Source organism: Maylandia zebra, linkage group LG11, assembly GCF_041146795.1.
Source record: "Maylandia zebra isolate NMK-2024a linkage group LG11, Mzebra_GT3a, whole genome shotgun sequence".
In the NCBI taxonomy this organism is placed as follows: Eukaryota; Metazoa; Chordata; class Actinopteri; order Cichliformes; family Cichlidae; genus Maylandia; species Maylandia zebra.
The window spans coordinates 16,465,292-16,482,822 of NC_135177.1; the positions used below are offsets into that span (position 1 = coordinate 16,465,292).

Below are 17,531 nucleotides of genomic sequence, written 5' to 3' on the forward strand. Positions count from 1 at the left end.
TTGCTTTACTGGCATGTAGAGATGAATACAGAGAGGGGTAACACTCATGCTTATGGATGGGACTGCTCTATTTAGCTGGCAGTCACAAGGTCCCTCTAGCTAGATAAACTGGCACTGAGAAATAGACTTCAGAATAAAGACAAAATACAGATGAGACACAGTGGCGGATACTTGTGTGTGACAGGTTCAGAGGCTGGATTCATTTCAGTGGTTAGTAGACCATGTCTTCCCCAATAATCAAGGGAGTGGGGTTTGTTCATAGTAGCTTTCTCCCCAGGCTCTGTTTTACAGAGCTGCTGCTTAAACCTCACAATTTCCATTTCTTTCTGTCTCAGAGCTGATGGTGTGATGAGGACCATGTCAGTAGAGAAGCTGCTGAAAGGAATGCCTACTCTGCAGAGCCAGATCGACGCACTGCTGGAATTTGATGTGAGTGACACTCGCTAATAGGCGACAATGTCACACTGCAAGGCATCCTGACATTGCCCTAGAGATACTGAACAGCTGTAACAAAACTGTGTACTGTAGCAGCATCTATGAAGAAGTGATACATGATATCAGGCCACATTGTTTGGAGTCATAGTTTAGCTTTACGTCTAACATTAGAAGGGTAAAGACCTACAAGATGACAACATGACCGCTACAAAACTGAACATGGAGGTACATCCACTCGTACGGAACGAGTAAACCTGACTGTGTGCTGGGTAACTTGCCAGACCATTTTGAAGAAGGATATTAAACTTTTCTCAAGTATACATACTAATTTGACTATGTTAAATGAAGACGCTGATCATAGGAAACATTTTACGAAGATTTTGACTTCAGCTATATTTGTCCCCTCAGGTGCATCCAAAGGATCTCAACAATGGAGTGATAAATGCCTGCTTTCTCCTGCTCTTCAAAGATCTGATCAAGTTATATGCCTGTTATAATGACGGCATCATCAACCTGTTAGGTAAAGAGTCACCCCTGAACTTTACCTTTATGAGTCGGTATTTACACCACTGTCTTGATGGGTGAGCAGATGGATTTCATTTCTAACACTACTCCTGAAAGAAAAAATGGGTGGCAAATACTTTTTGTCTGTGGAAACGGTTGGATATGTATACCGCAGAGTAATAGGAAAAGCTTTGGGTGAAATTCAGGGGGATAGGGTGTCACATTTCAACCTCTTTTCTTTCTAGAAAAATTTTTTCAAATGAAGAGAAGCCAGTGTAAAGATGGGCTTGAGATCTACAAGCGGTTCCTGACAAGAATGACTCGAGTTTCCGAATTCTTCAAAATTGCTGAGGTAACCTTCTGAGCAGCAGGTGTCACTGATTGGCTGGGAGCTGAAGTACATTCTGGCAGTTGTTGTCTTACCTCTTGTTGTTTTCTTTTAAAGGAAGTGGGAATAGACAAAAATGACATACCTGAGCTTACTAAGGTAAGACTGTCAAATTTGGGTTTTGGGCCATTTTGGGAGATATAATATTCTTTTAGACTACAAGCTAACAGACTAACTAACAGTGGTGTGGTCTTTCTAACCATATTGCATGTAATATGAATGTCTAAAGCTACTATTTGTTTTTTCTGCTGTGTCCACCACAACTGCTCCCACTTGACAACGATCAGAAATTCACAAACAGGAACCACACAACCGCCACACAACCAATAAGCTGTGTTCATTTGTTGATTGACGGTCCCCGTGGCTCCCTTTCTCTTTTTACTTTCAGAGATGCAGATCGATCATTCAGGCTGAGAGTGTGAGTAGTTAGCAGTGCACAGAGCTAGCTTTGGGAGCAAGCAGGTTAGGGAAAGTAGTCATTTAAACTCTCGTTGAGTGCACTGAATTGAAGCACACTGCACAGTGAATGCAGACCCAGCAGACATACACCAGGCGCTCTGACAAAGTGGGATGATGTGACTAGCCAGCTGGATGAAACCTAGGACATGCTGAGCAATGCTGCTGATCAGGTGGCTGATTTTAGCATAGCTAGCTTTCGTTCAACAACTGTATAAAACAGCAGATTGTTATCCTCAGAATGTGCTGCAGTTTCCATGACAGCTATAGGGTCACATGATTAATTTTTCCTAATCTGATTCCTGATTTATTTATAATAAGCAATCCCCAGGATGAGAAACCTAATTTTCCAGCTGTTTCCTGAATCAGTTGCAGTTATTAAAGCTCTGTTCTGCTGTGGAAACTCTGTGGCTAAGGTTGTTCCTTTCAGACATGGCAGCCTTGCATGAAAAGTGTGCTGTAGTGCTGTCTGAAGCTTGTTAGGTCATTGCTGAGCAAGTTGCAAAAAAACATTTGAACTGAAACAGAACACCTTTTTCTGGAGATACAGGTTGGATGGCTGTGAAATATATCAGCTCACATAAGAGTTAAAAGAAGTTAGCTGTGTTAGCTTTAACCTTCTGTTTCTGCATTTCAGGTACTGTCTGTTTACATAAAGTTAGCTGAGAATTTCAAAACCAGTGTCATGTCTGTGTGCTAAAAATGAGGCGTTTCTTATGTGCGTCTTCTCATTCCTAGAAACATGGAATTAAATTAGTTTTACTATTTTTAATAAAGACAAAAAAGAGCAGGTTATGTTTTTTCTGGTGAAATATTTAATGGATAGACCAGTATTTAGTCTAAGCTAAATAAGAACTTCCTAGCACTAGCTTCATATTTATCTAAACCTGAAACATCTTACACATGTCAATCATCAAAAAAAAAACTTCTTCATTAAATGTTTCAATGTTGTATTTTCCTCAGGTTTTTCCCTATTAATCTGTACACTATGTTACATTCTTCTATTGTCCCTCAATTAAAATATAGTCAGTTATTTCTTTTATTTTATTTAATAGAAAAAAAGTGTTATTGTACTCATAAATATACATCGATTTGTGTGTAATTAGTAGAGCTGGGCGATATGAGATTTTTTCATTTCAGGCGATAACGATATCTATCACGATATCAGCCAAATAACTATATTTGTAAGATTTAAATGTGCCGTTGCTCACAAGTGAAATGTGAAATAATCAGCAGCTTGTTTTTATTTAAATATTTATTTCCCATAATAGGTTCAACAGGGTAGATGTGCTTAAGGAACATGAGACTTTTTCAGATAAAGGCAAATATTGCAAACTACACAAAAGGCAGCCGCTAAAGCGTTTAAGTTTCAAAATAGAACAAACGAAACAGACTAAATTGTCAATTCCACTTAGAAACAAAATATTAATTCTAAAAATAAATCTTAGTTTGTTTTACAGAAGAACAGACAAAACTGACTAACTTTTGGCAATATCAAATAAACTGAGAACTAAAAGGAAATTCTCAATCTCTCCTTGTTGTATAGCTGAGCTTTTCAAACAGTTTTAACAGTTACTTTAGTCTGACAAAAGCCGAATGACGAATTAGCGCTTCCAGTCAGAGACTGAGGCTACGTCCACACGTACACGGGTATTTTTGAAAACAGAGATTTTCCGTTTTCGTTTTAAAAAATAATCCCGTTCACACGTAAAGGCAGAAATGAAGGAAAACGCTGCTATGAACATGCCAAAGCAGCAGGTGGAGCTAGATTCCTAACTGTGCCGAAATGTTGGCCAATCAGAAGTCTAGAAGCCACGGTGGGAAAAAGTAAACAAAGCTGGGGCATAGAAGCAGAACCGAGTCGTATGTGTGGAGGGACAGTAACTGTGTGTATATGTAAGCATTTAAACACTGCAGAGAGTAGAATTAACAGTAACAGTATTGTAGAAATTCATTTCACCGAAACAATAACGTGGCGCACAGTGTGACGCATGCACCAGTTTATTGTATTTCCAGACTTGCTTTCGGCACAATTTACAGTGCACGCTACTCTGTTTTTTGTCAGACTTGAAATAGCCGAAATACCTTCACACTACGGAACTTCTATGGCTCTTCCGTTCGACAATCTCTCCGGCATTGGAACCATCATCTGTTTTCTCTTCGGTCACGCTCGGTTGATTTTTCTAGTCGGCACACTCATTTCCTCCATTACGCGCTGGCTCCATTACCCGCTGGCTGCTTCCCAAACAAACACACGTGCGGCTTGGCACTTGTGCTGTACGTAACAAGTCACGCGACATGACGCTGCGGCTGTGATTGGTTCGGCTCTGCGCTACTTAATTTGGATTGGCTGACCTTTTTTTTTTATTTAAGAGGACAAGAGCGGCGAGGTCTATCGCGATAGTTTAATTTCTCTATCGAGTAAAAGTTATATCGCGATACATATCGTTATCGTTCTATCGCCCAGCTCTAGTAATTAGGTCACAAACTTATAATTAACTCAGGTAAAATACAAAGGAGTGTGCGTCAGTCTGTGCGAGCTGCCATGGTGTCCAGCCATATTAAAAATACAGTGGCCGAGATGGACATCGTTGTTCCGCCAAGTCATGTTTTATTTATTTGGCCACATATATTGTACAGCAGAGGTGTAGAATAAGAGAACTCGTAGGTGTTCATTTAAAGGAAAGAGATGACATGACCGGCATCTGGATAAAATGTGATTCTCTTCAACCTTCAAACCTTGGAACACATGGAAATGTGCATAAACATATTTTTTTCCCTGATATTGTTGCAAGTACTGATTGTCGGCAGATTAGAGTTTTAACCCTCCTGTCTCTGGACAGCTGACAAGAGCTGGCTAAAAAACAACAACAGTTGGTTATAACTTAACATTGTGCCAACTAATGTTAGGCTTGAGTGTCTTAAAAATCACACTTTCCCTCTAATAAACAGTTTGATTGCATTTGCACATCATATGAGATTTTTTTTTTTTTTTTTTTTTGCTAAGTGTCCAAGTCCAACAATATTAGATCCACTCGAAATAAAATTTTACTAATGTCGGCTAACAGCAGCTGGCAGCAGCTGAGAGAAACTAACACCATCTTACTGACTCATCGACTCCTATCACTAACATGGCAGCTAACAGCAGTGTTCACCAACAGAAAAGTTCAAGATATCCTCAACAACTCACCCCAGTATTGCTGCCATCAGTCAGAATTGAGCTTCTCTGTCTCATCGACTCACATCAGACCCCTTTCACAAAGTTTTATGGCTTCCTCCAGAGCAAATAAATGTAGAGACGTAGACGCATTTTGCCAGCTGAGGTAAACAGCCGAGTGACAGCATACACTTGCTACAGATGATTGACGGCTAGAGTTGTTTTACCTATAGCGGCCACAGTAGGAAGTTTTAGGAACTTAAATTGGGAGGGGTAAGAAAACAGAATTCAGTTGACTGCAATCTGCAATCTACTGGCCTCTAGTGGTAAATTTTACACAATAACTTATGAAGGAAGTTTGGGAAGCATATAAACATGGCGTTCTAGCAACATCTGGCCCCAACATGGCATGCTGATGTTCTGCTTATAGAGAAATTCTTTATTCTTTGCTTCCTTTGGGTTGGATTTCTTGACTTTTCTGACAATGCCATTCAGATGGTGGCCATATTGTAATATGAGGAAAATTTGATACAGAGTTAAGAGTCCAGACACTGACTGTTTATGACTGTTTCTGAGCAGGAGAAAAGAAAACTAAACAAATCTCTTTCTGTTATTTTGATAAAACAAGCTATAAATATTAAATGGTACTAGATCAGCTATCCAAACTGCCACAGTTTCCTTTACCAGCCACTGTTAAAAGCTATCAGCAATAAATTGTCATAACAGCATCACTGATCATTACAGACTAACCTACAGACAGTAAATTCTCTCAGAATATTGTGATAAAATGCAGTTGATGAGTGCAGGAGAAAAAACTATCAGTCTTACAGAGCCTTGAAACCTTTATTTCAGTATCTAATACAGATTTCTATTCTCATCCCTTCTAGGAGGATTTACATCAGCACAAACAAGACAGAATAATTTTAGCATTGACTAACTTGCTGTGTTGTTATGTCATCACTCATGCACACTTTGTGTTGTTTTGTTGTTGTTGTTTTTGTTAGAGCAACAAGTAGATGTAGAAATTATCCTTCCAGTGATGGCAGTGTCAGCCATACGTACATACGTTATCCTGGAAGCTTTTTGCTATCACAGAGATTTGGGTCAGAAGCTTTTCGTATTGGCTTCCTAAAACGAGAGCCATTATTGTGTGAGAGATACACATATCGACGGGGCCGGGTTATGTTAAAAAGTATAAATGGTTATACTTTGTTCATTGGTTCAAAGGTACCCCACACTTCTTTTTTGGTTGCTTGTTTGTTCTGGTATATTTTTCATTTGAACTGTTATTCTGCCAGAGTACTCATATTAACCAGATGGCATTGAACGCCCCATTGGTGTGTTAGGAAAACTCTTTTGTACATATGTTCCTTGAAGGGGTTTTGGAGTGGTTCTTTTTTCCACCGCAGCAAAGGGCTAGGAGTCGGAGAGGAGCTGCTGTATGTTTTTGTTATGATCGGATTGTGAAATAAAACATATACAGTGAGAAAGCAACTCCAGGAGTCATCCCTGCCTTAAAGCTGCAACATATCATGGCGAGCCAGCCAGGAGGAAGGTTTGAAGAACTTCCCGCACGAGAGTGAAGCAGAAGCCTGGTTAGCGCCATTAGCGGCTAACGTTAGCGCTACCGCACGGCTGAAGAAAAACCTTTCTCCAAGCACCGGACCTGAAATCTGACGGACTAAAGACAAGCTTGTGAGTACCCACAATGGAGATAGAAGCCCGACGAGATAAGATCACCGCCACACTCTGCCAGCTAAGTCGTGATCAGCTCATAGAAGTGGGTTATAAGGTGAAAGGCTTTGCTACACCGCTAAATGAGCCTACAAAAGACACTTCCAGACGCCAACTGATGAAAGTTATAGAACATAAACTGGACGAGGTGGAAAACAGTTATACACCAGACGATGCTGTACAGTTTGTGAAAGAACTTTTATCGTTTTTGGGCGAATATAAAGCTAAAGACAATACGGCCGAGAGTGATTTTTCCCGCCCTTCAGACGCAAGAGACAAGTATGACGAGCTGCAGGAAGAAATTAGAGCGATAGGGCAGAAACTCAAGATGGCGGACGCTGCCCCGAACCTGCTGTCTTCTAAAGTACCAGAGGTGACAATTCGCAGGGAGTTTCGCATCTGTGGCCAAATAGGTGAGGGAGGGCAGCGCGATCGGCTGTCCTATACCAACCTGCTGCATCAGATGGAAAATGGACTCCGCAAAGGCCACAGTGAGTCAGAAGTTATTGAAGCAGTGATAAGAGCCATCAATCCAGGTCTCAAACTGCGTGATATGCTTGAAATAAAGACTGATTTGACACTCACACAGTTAAAGACAATATTAAAAGGACATTACCGAGAAGATGACACATCTGATTTGTACCAAAAACTGATAAATATTTCCCAAGATCCAAAAGAGTCAGCTCAAGACTTTTTATTCAGAGCCATTGAGCTTAAAGATCGCCTCCTGTACGCATCCAAGGACAAAGAAGCAGAACACTACAGTCGGGACCTGGTAAAAAGGAAGTTTTTGAGATCAGTGGGTACTGGGCTGCAAAATGACAACATAAAGTTCCAGATTAAAGCCCTTCTTGACAACCCAGATGTGACTGATGAAATGCTGATTGAGAAACTAAATGAAGCTGCCAATCTCGAGACAGAAAGACTGAACAAGTTAAAGAGGAACAATACAAAACCACCAAGAATCAATGAGCTACATACTAGGGATGAACCACGCAGCAGCTCACAGATCCCTGCCACCAAGGAAGACAAGAAAAATCATCCTCCACCCGAAATGCACGACCTGGTGAAAGAGCTGAGGAACGAGGTTGCAGAGGTGAGGCAGATGGTTCTTGCTTCCCTGAACGCTGGCAAGTCGCAGACTACAAAGAGGACATCAGATGCTGCCGCGGGTACCTGGAGGAAGAAAGGCTGCAGGACCTGCCAGAGCAACGGAGAGGGAGACAACTGCACCCACTGCTTTAAGTGTGGCCAGCCTGGCCACATCTCCAGAGGATGCCGAGCTCCACTTCAGCTGCAGGGAAACGGCAGAGGGCCACTGCCACGGGACCAGCAGTGACCCCACCGCCACATCAGGAGTCCCGCCGCTGTGGTTGCTGCCACCAGAGAGAGTCGGTCAGCACCCCACTCCAGAGGTGTGCAGGCTGCTCATCTGTCAGTTACTGTTCTAAAGCCTGTCAGGGACAACACTGGCACCATCACAAACATGTATGTAAAGCGGTGAGGCTAGTTGAACAACATTTGAGGGAAAGAGAGAAAAAGGGGTGGTTGTCATTCATGGGATATTCTGACCTTCTATCAGATAAGCAAGGACAAAAATTAGTGAAGCTGATTGGTAGACGAAAAATGGTGAGATGCACCTTTGACAATGTACCAGTCACCGCATTGTGGGACACGGGTGCACAGGCTACCGTAATAATTGAGAACTGGAGAGTCGAGCACTTACCTCACACCACTATCAGGGGGATAGATGAACTCTTAGGTTCAGAACCATTAAATGGGCTCGCAGCTAATCAGACAGAGATACCATTTATGGGGTGGGTCCCTGTAGAGTTTAGACTGACGGGGGTGGAGACGACCAGCTCGAGTCTCCTAGTGCCCGTATTGGTCTCTAGTGACCCAAATGTAGCTCAGGATCCCATTATTGGATACAATGTTATAGAAGAAATCATCAACGAGCAACTTAAACAACAGGGTGTTAAAAACAGTGACTGTGCTGCAAATATTGTGAGTAGTGCTTTTGGTATTGACGTCGGATCTGCTAAGACTTTTATCCAGTTGATAGAGACACATCGAACAGCTGCGGAAGAGATCCAAGTCAAGACAGGGCGGAGTAAAGTTGTTTTAGGCCCTAGTGAAGCTACTACCATTCGCTGTCGCACACGCATACAGGCTGACGAGGACACTGTAATGTTATTTTGTCCTGTTCTGAACCCCAGCCTGCCTGAGGGGCTTCATTTGCAGGAAGTATTGTTTAAAGTAAAAAGGGGCAACTCAGCCATGGTCCCAGTATCTGTCACAAATACCACATGCCATAATATTACTGTAGATCCGCGTGTGGTCCTGGGGCACATTGAGGGCGTAAAAGCAATATACCCAGCTGCCCTAAAACCTGTAGAAACTCCAACAACTAAAACAGCAGACGATGCAGGTGTCGAAGTCCCATTAGCCCCCACAGGTGAGACAAGTGGTGTTTGGGATCCCCCTGTAGTTCTAGACCATCTAACGAGTGGCCAACAGTCGGCGGTGAGGATGATGCTTAGGGAGGAATGCAAAGCTTTTGCAAAAGACGAAAATGATGTAGGCTGCATTCCTAGCCTTCGGATGCACATCACCCTCAACGACCAAACACCAGTTCAAAAGACTTACAATAGTGTGCCTAAACCTCTGCATCAGGAAGTAAAAGCTTACCTGCAAGACTTGATCAATAGGGGGTGGGTTACAAAATCCAAGTCGCCTTATTCGTCACCGATAGTCTGTGTTAGGAAAAAGTCCGGTGACCTCAGACTTTGTGTGGATTATCGAGAACTTAATCGCAAATCGGTGCCTGACAGACATCCTATTCCCAGGATACAGGACATGTTGGACAGCCTTACTGGTAGCTCCTGGTTTACAGTACTAGACCAGGGAAAGGCTTATCATCAAGGATTCCTAGACGAAGACAGTCAGCCACTCACTGCATTCATCACCCCCTGGGGTTTATACCAGTGGGTTAGAATCCCATTTGGACTCAGCTCCGCCCCAGCAGAGTTCCAGAGGAGCATGGAGGAGTGTCTTTGGGGTCTGCGTGATGATATCTGTCTACCGTACCTTGATGACAATTTGGTCCACAGTAAATCTTTTGAGGACCATGTTGAGCATGTAAGAGCCGTGCTACAAAGGTATCAGAGACATGGGGTCAAACTTACTGCTAAGAAATGTGAACTGTTCAAGCCTAAGGTCAGGTTTTTGGGTAGAGTGGTGTCAAAAGATGGCCATAGTATGGATCCAGCAGAAGTCGCCTCCGTGATGTCACTTAAAGAGAAACACCCTAGTACAGTGGGGGAAGTGAGACAGATTTTGGGCTTCCTATCTTATTATAGAGCCTATATACAGGACTTTTCACGTATCGCCAAACCTTTGTATGAACTGCTAGCAGCCCAAACAAATGCTAAAAGTAGCCCACAGGACTTAAAAACACAGAACAAGAGAAGGAAGGAGAAAAACAAACAGGCTAAAGGACAGTTGCCTTCATCAGCCCCTGTGAAATGGACAGAGTCACACCATCAGGTTTTGTCTTACTTAGTCAATAAACTGGCCAGTCCTCCGATCCTAGGCTACCCTGATCTAGACCAACCATTTGTGCTTCATACTGATGCTTCTCAAGCAGGGTTAGGAGCAGTGCTCTACCAGCGCAGTAATGGCAAGTTAAGAGTCATAGCTTATGGATCTAGAACGTTAACGCCGCCAGAAAAAAATTACCATATGCATGCTGGCAAACTGGAGTTTTTAGCTCTCAAATGGGCTGTCTGTGAGCGCTTCAGAGATTATTTGCTGCATGCGCCATCGTTTGTGGTTTATACAGATAATAATCCACTCACCTATGTGTTAACGACAGCAAAGTTGAATGCATCAGGTCAGCGTTGGGTGGCTGAGCTCGCAGATTTCAACTTTACGATAAAATACAGGCCAGGAAAAACAAATGCAGATGCAGATTTTTTATCCAGGATGCCCCTCGATTTTGAGGACTATATGAACTGCTGTACACAGACGGTTAGCCAGGACGTGGTTGTAGCCTCACAGCAGGGCATATTAGTGCAGCAAACAGAAGCTCTAATGTTTAACGCTGTCTCCTTCCACACCCTTCAGCATCAAACACAAGCAGAGGAACTGCTGGACATGATTCAGCCAATACCGAGAGAGGAAATCTGTGCAGCACAGCGGCAAGACCCCGTGATAGGTAAAATGTACGAGTCTGTAGTGCAAAACAAAAGGCCCACCACACAGGAAATTAAGACTGAGAGCACTGAGTTTAAAGCATTGGCTAGAGAGTGGAGCAAACTGAAAATCAGAGAGGATGGAACTATGTTCAGAGAGACTCGACACAAAAAACAACTAGTTCTCCCCTCAGTTTACCACCCACTAGTGCTCAAAGAACTACACCAACAGATGGGCCACTTGGGATCAGAAAGGACCCTAAATTTAATTAGGGATCGTTTCTTCTGGCCTAAGATGCAAAGAGACATTGAACACTTTGTCAGTAATGTTTGTGAGTGTCTCAAACAGAGGAAGCCAAACAGACAGGCACGGGCACCTATGTTGAGCATAGAGACCACTCATCCATTTCAGTTGGTTTCAGTTGACTTTTTGCACCTGGAGCAATGCAAGGGGGGGTGTGAATACATACTTGTAGTTATGGACCACTACACCCGCTTCGCTCAGGCCTACGCAACTACAAATAAGACAGCTAAGACTGTAGCAGAAAAACTATTCAATGATTATTGTCTCAGGTTTGGTTTTCCAGAAAAACTACACCACGATTTGGGGCGAGAGTTTGAGAATAGACTATTGCACCATTTAAAAGAACTGGCTGGTGTTAAAGGGTCACACACTACTCCTTATCACCCACAAGGAAATGGGCAGACCGAAAGATTCAACAGGACCTTGCTCTCGATGTTAAGAACACTAACAGAGGAACAGAAAAGAGACTGGAAAAGCCACCTCCATAAAGTTGTACATGCCTACAATTGTACTGTTAATGAGGCCACTGGCTACCCTCCTTTTCTCCTAATGTTTGGTAGGTCACCACGGTTACCAGTTGACCTTCTCTTTGGCATTGAGCAGGAGGACAGTTCAGGCTCCTACCAGGACTATGTGGACAGATGGAGAAGGAGAATGGCTGAAGCTTACACTGTCGCCTCCAAAAATGCAGCTAAGTCAGCTGACCGAGGTAAAAGGCAGTACAACAAAAGTGTGCATGGTCCACCACTTCAAATAGGGAGTCGTGTCCTTGTTAGAAATGTTGTGGAGAGGGGTGGGCCAGGTAAAATCCGCTCCTATTGGGAAGACAACATCTACATCATTAAAAGACAAAAGGGAGAGGACAGTCCTGTGTTTGAGTTGGAGCCAGAGAATGGTAAAGGCAGGACAAGGATTTTGCACAGGAATATGTTGTTGCCTTGCGATTTTCTTCCGCTCCCAGCAGATAAGGAGGCAACTGTAACTAGTACTAAAACAAGGAAAAGACATTATAACAAACGGAAACAAACATGCATGACTCCGACACAAGTGGGGAGTGAGGAGGAGGAGGACACAGATGAGTTTTCTGATGCGGTTTTCACCTGGCCTTATCCTGAGCCTCAGTGTTCACCTACATTGGACCCCACAGCGGCAGAGTTTATGCCACTAAGGGACGGGGGTGAGCCAGATGAGCTTCCTCACATGTCAGGAGATGACCAGGGGGACCCCAGCCAAGCTGATGAGGAGAAAATGGACAATAGGGAACCAGAGGATGTGGCTATTGTGGGGGCAGGGGAGGTGGACAGCAGCTCTGATGTCGAAGAGGCTTTGGAAACAGACCAGCCAAGTCCATACCCAAAGAGAGAAAGGAGGAGACCACAGACTTTGACCTATAGTAAACTTGGACAACCAAGTCTTGAAGAAAGAATAGTGGCCACCAAATGTGTGAATATTCAAGGTTACTGGCGACCTTGGTAAAAGGGGAAGATATAATGTTTACACTTGGTACCCCTATTTCAGATTGTAACAAATGTACCTATGTTGATTGAAATATTGTGACACATGGATTGCAGGCCGAACATGTGTATGAGTAAAGGGAAGATGCTTAGTGTTCAGATGAGATGTGGACAAAGTTAATGCCTTTACAGGAGAGTACAAATAGCATGGTAATTTGATAGATTGAATTGTGGACAAAAAAAAAAAAAAGCTGAACTGATTATATCAGGAGTATACACAACTACAGTGCACGGTAGTTTGGGTAACTTAAAAAAAAAAAAAAAGGGTGTAATGTAACCTGGTACATAGTCCATGCCATTCTATTGTTCTCTATGGATTGTCGATTATAAGGTACATTTATGTCGGGACGACATTTCTCGAGTGGGGGAGAGTGTGAGAGATACACATATCGACGGGGCCGGGTTATGTTAAAAAGTATAAATGGTTATACTTTGTTCATTGGTTCAAAGGTACCCCACACTTCTTTTTTGGTTGCTTGTTTGTTCTGGTATATTTTTCATTTGAACTGTTATTCTGCCAGAGTACTCATATTAACCAGATGGCATTGAACGCCCCATTGGTGTGTTAGGAAAACTCTTTTGTACATATGTTCCTTGAAGGGGTTTTGGAGTGGTTCTTTTTTCCACCGCAGCAAAGGGCTAGGAGTCGGAGAGGAGCTGCTGTATGTTTTTGTTATGATCGGATTGTGAAATAAAACATATACAGTGAGAAAGCAACTCCAGGAGTCATCCCTGCCTTAAAGCTGCAACAATTGCATTTGTCTAAGCTTTGCAATAATGGAGTTAAACAGTTAAAACGTCCTCTGCACAGAGAACAGTTTGTACTGAGTAGTGAGGACAGACACTTTAAAGTCCCAGGGTGATAATGATCTATCTATTCCTCTCAGTGTCAAGACAAAATTATCTGCCTTGTAAGTCTTCAGTTTTAAAAGGGAGCTATAAATAAACAGACCCAGAAAACTGTGCAGAGAATTAAATAAAGTGTTATAGGAAGAACAAAAACCTTTTCTGAGATTCTTAAGAATTTTTCTAAATATCATACTATCCTTTTTACTGCACATCATTAGGTGATCATGTTGAGTTTAGCTTGATTGAGCATGCAGCTCCGCATCGTGGCTGTTATTAGCATGAAGATGCTTCTGTATCTGCTCTATTCTGAATGTGGTGTCCCGGTGCTTGTGTAACAGTTATTGTTTATTGTCCATTTTAGTATGTATAATGCTATGAAAGCCTCCCCTTATTTCTTTATCATTTACTTCCAAGAACCCAGTGATTTTTCTTTAGACATTGGCTGCTTTTTTTACTCATTTTCAGTTCAGTCTTTGTACAGGATTTTTTTTTTGTTTTAGTTATGTTTTGTTTTTTGTTTAGGCACTTAATACTGCTCCTTGAATCATTTAAGTATATAAAAAAAACCAACTTAAGGCATTGAATAGTGATGTGTCCTCAGAAAGAAACAGTTTTCCATGATATATTTAGGCATTTTGTTACTAGCAGCTTTTACTAAAACAAAGTTTGTTCTTTAGTTGTATGAAAGCAACATAGTTTGACCAGCATAAGCATTCCTATTTTTACACCAACAAGCTGATTCCCAAAGAGCTATTAGCCAAGAACTTTATATATTATGATATTTTGATACCCTCAGACTTTAATTCACTATGTAATAGCAATGGGAAAGCATCTGATTGTCAACAGCTTCACTTTTCAGTGTGACAGTGATCCCAAACCCACACTGCCAATGCAGTAAAACCATACCTGAAAAACAAATAATAAAACACTATCAATCATGGATTGGTCTCCTCAGATTTAGGACCTCAGCATTACTGAAGCAGCGTCAGATCATCTTGAAAGAGAACAGAACAATGAATGAGTGCTTAGATTCCATTAAAGTTGAGAACTTCCTCCAACTCCCAGCTCCCCATTGAATTCAGAGTCCACTTCAAGATTCTGGTACTGACTTATAGAGCTCCTCATGGACAAGCTCCTGCCTACATCATTGAACTTCTACAGCCCTATGTCCCTAGCAGGTCTCGTAGGTCAAGTAATCAGGGTCTACTTGTCATTCATCATACAAGCCTGAGAACTAAGGGAGACAGAGCTTTTGCCACTTTTGCTCCCAGACTGTGGAACTCTCTCCCACTGAGCTTAAGATCTCTGGACTCAGTAGCTTCTTGAAAAAAACCCAACTAAAACACATTGTTTTAAAATTGCATTTTGTTAACTGTTGTCTGTTTTGTTTTATACTTTGTTATTCTTGTGTGAAGCACTTTGTGATCTTTTATCTAGAAAGGTGCTATATAAATGAAGTTTTAATAAAGTTTACTTACTTACAAAAGGCAGCCAACATCCAAAGAACAGCTTTGAATACGCTTCAAGAAACCTGGAGAACGATTGTGGAAGAAGGCATGCCTAAATCTGTGTCCACTGTGTGACAGAAGGTCAATTAAAATACTGTATATCAAAAACCAAAGATCAATTTACAATATTGTGAGGGTTAAAAAAGAAAAGAAAATGGATGTAAAGACCCAACAGACAACCAGCACAGAGCAGAGCTGTCTATTTGTGCCTGAATATATTTTATACATTATAAAAAATATATTTTGGATAGCAGCAGTTTCACATTTGTTATTTTTCCTGGTTTGCATGTTTTTATCGTAAGAAATTTCCATTTCTAAAAAAGCAAACAAAAGACAAAACAAAAAGGAGAAGAAGCTAGCACTCCAAAAGAGCATGTTTCTTTTATGGATTTAATTAAGTGCTGGACGAAGGAGCCAGTCAGGATATTTTGCAGCCCTAATGTGTTAAAACTCAAGTCACAGTTAAGGCAATGTGCCAGCCTAAGGTTCACTTTGGAGCGGTGCATTCAGAGATGTAGTAAAATGAAAATAGAGTGAGGTGTTCCAAGAGTCAGTGCTGCTGAGTCAATGTTGATTAGATTAGACAGAGAAAATAAAACTGAGCAGGGAGGACAATTATCAGACCATCATGCAGGAATACGAGAAGGCAGAACAGCCATCAGGATATTAGCCAGTCTGCAGCCTATCAGCGTATTAGAAAAAAGGCACTTAAGTAATCTCCTCAGCTGCTGTCCTTCTATTTCATAGCCACCACGAAGAAGCCCTTGTTAAAGAGGCATTCGCACAATCCAAATGTGATCTATAAATTACCCTGTGCACCCTGGTCTGCTCTTATGCCTTTCTGTCTAACTGTACTCAACATGCTGTCTGTGTTTGAGTAATTAGCAGCCCCTCTCTGTGTATTTGTCTGCAGGCCCCCGAAAGCCTTCTGGCGTCTCTGGAGACCCACCTCAACACTTTGGAGGGGAAGAAACCGTAAGTAGATCGAACAAAACACCAATTTAGTGGGTTTTTTAACGCTTAACATCAACGTTTTTGCAGGGGTTTTGCTCATCTGTAGTAAAACTCACTAATACTTCTCCAACTTGTCATTTCTTCTTATCTTTACACAATTCAGAGAGGATAAGTAAGTAATCTCTGTCCATAAGAGTAGGACTTGTAAATGTTATTTCACCACCACCATTGTTTCCCCTTATTCATCAGTGTTTTGCCTTATTCAGGTTATACATTATTTTTATATTATTACTCAGTGATTGAATAGACACAGCGTCTGAATATCCTGCATCTTTCAGAATCATCATTTCATCATCAAATCATTTGGAGTGATGACAGGCCTTGCCTTTTCGCACATGTCATCACTAACCTAACACCTTTGTATCATCCTACTGTAGAGTCAGCCCCAACTTTTACAAAGCTTCAGTCACATGTCAGTCATTACTTTCTATGTGTAATGTCAAAATAAAAAAGCTTTGTTCAAGTGGCGCTGGGGCCAAGAAGTTGTAACTCATCAATGCAGCATATATCCATTAATTGAAGATGCTTGCTTAATGGATTTGCTTTGAAATGCTTCCTGCCTGAAAACGACAAAGGGATATTTAAGCTGTCACTTTGCCTCCTGTCTCAGTAGCAGCCATTAGCTTCCATTGTGTACAGCGTTAAACTCGTTAACTCATGTGCTGTTGTTGTTCTTGCAGGTCGCCCACAAAGGTAAGCTATGCTTCATGATAATCACAATGTAGCTATGATAACAGGACTCTGTATTTATGTGTGACAACTTTCAGAGTCAAAATACAGTTGAGAACTTGAATCAAGGGCTTCACCCTTACTAGTTTTTACTTTAGATGGGTAGTGATTTATTGTTATTCATCTGTTTAGAAAGCTCGTGAATCACATTAGCTTACATGAATATATTGGTCATCATCTAACGGGGGTTGTCCTCTGCGGCAGGATGCTACCGCTAACAATAGCATGCCGGCAGCAGCAGCACCTGCTGCGCCAGCCAAGCCCGCGCCTCCCGCTGCTCCCGGTGGGCCTCCAGCCCGCCCCGTGCCGCCTGCCAAGCCCCCTCCACCCTCTGTCACTCCCACTGCACCAGTCCCCACCACTGCCAGCAAGTAAGAATTACTCATCAATATAACAGATTGTTGTAACTTATCTGCATCGATACCACATTTTAAATGGATTCCTCTGTCAACACACCCTTACTGTCTTTTTTCCCCTGTGTTCAGTGCACTTGATGATGGGTTCCTCTTGGATCTAGATCCCATGTCCTCCTCATCAGCAGGGGGCACTGCAGTGGCTTCCTCCACAACTGGATGGGGAGGTAAGGTCATTTTGATATACCAAATGAAATGTTTGAAACTCCCGTCATTTTCTGATTTGAGTACAAGCTGATATTCCCACATTTTTAGGCACTAATTGTTTATTTAGCAGCTTTGATTGACTAACATTAGCTAAAATGTTAAAAAAAGGGGCTTTATAAATGA

General features: G+C 42.0%; 1 protein-coding gene across 2 annotated transcripts in view; it reads left to right on the top strand.

Annotated features, from left to right (window-relative positions):
• snap91a (synaptosome associated protein 91a) overlaps nucleotides 1-17,454 on the top strand; it is a 58,942-nt gene extending 41,488 nt beyond the window's left edge. The window contains exons 5-12 of one of the 2 annotated variants that reach the window (XM_076889857.1): nucleotides 336-429; nucleotides 844-955; nucleotides 1,185-1,291; nucleotides 1,385-1,426; nucleotides 15,959-16,020; nucleotides 16,740-16,752; nucleotides 16,993-17,159; nucleotides 17,274-17,454. In XM_076889857.1, coding sequence (XP_076745972.1) covers nucleotides 336-429; nucleotides 844-955; nucleotides 1,185-1,291; nucleotides 1,385-1,426; nucleotides 15,959-16,020; nucleotides 16,740-16,752; nucleotides 16,993-17,159; nucleotides 17,274-17,439 — 763 coding nt within the window. In that variant the 3' untranslated portion in view covers nucleotides 17,440-17,454. Of the gene's footprint in view, nucleotides 1-335; nucleotides 430-843; nucleotides 956-1,184; nucleotides 1,292-1,384; nucleotides 1,427-15,958; nucleotides 16,021-16,162; nucleotides 16,191-16,739; nucleotides 16,753-16,992; nucleotides 17,160-17,273 lie in introns of those variants that run through there. The other variant, XM_076889858.1, reaches the window with a different exon arrangement.
• The last annotated feature ends 77 nt before the right edge of the window (nucleotides 17,455-17,531 follow it).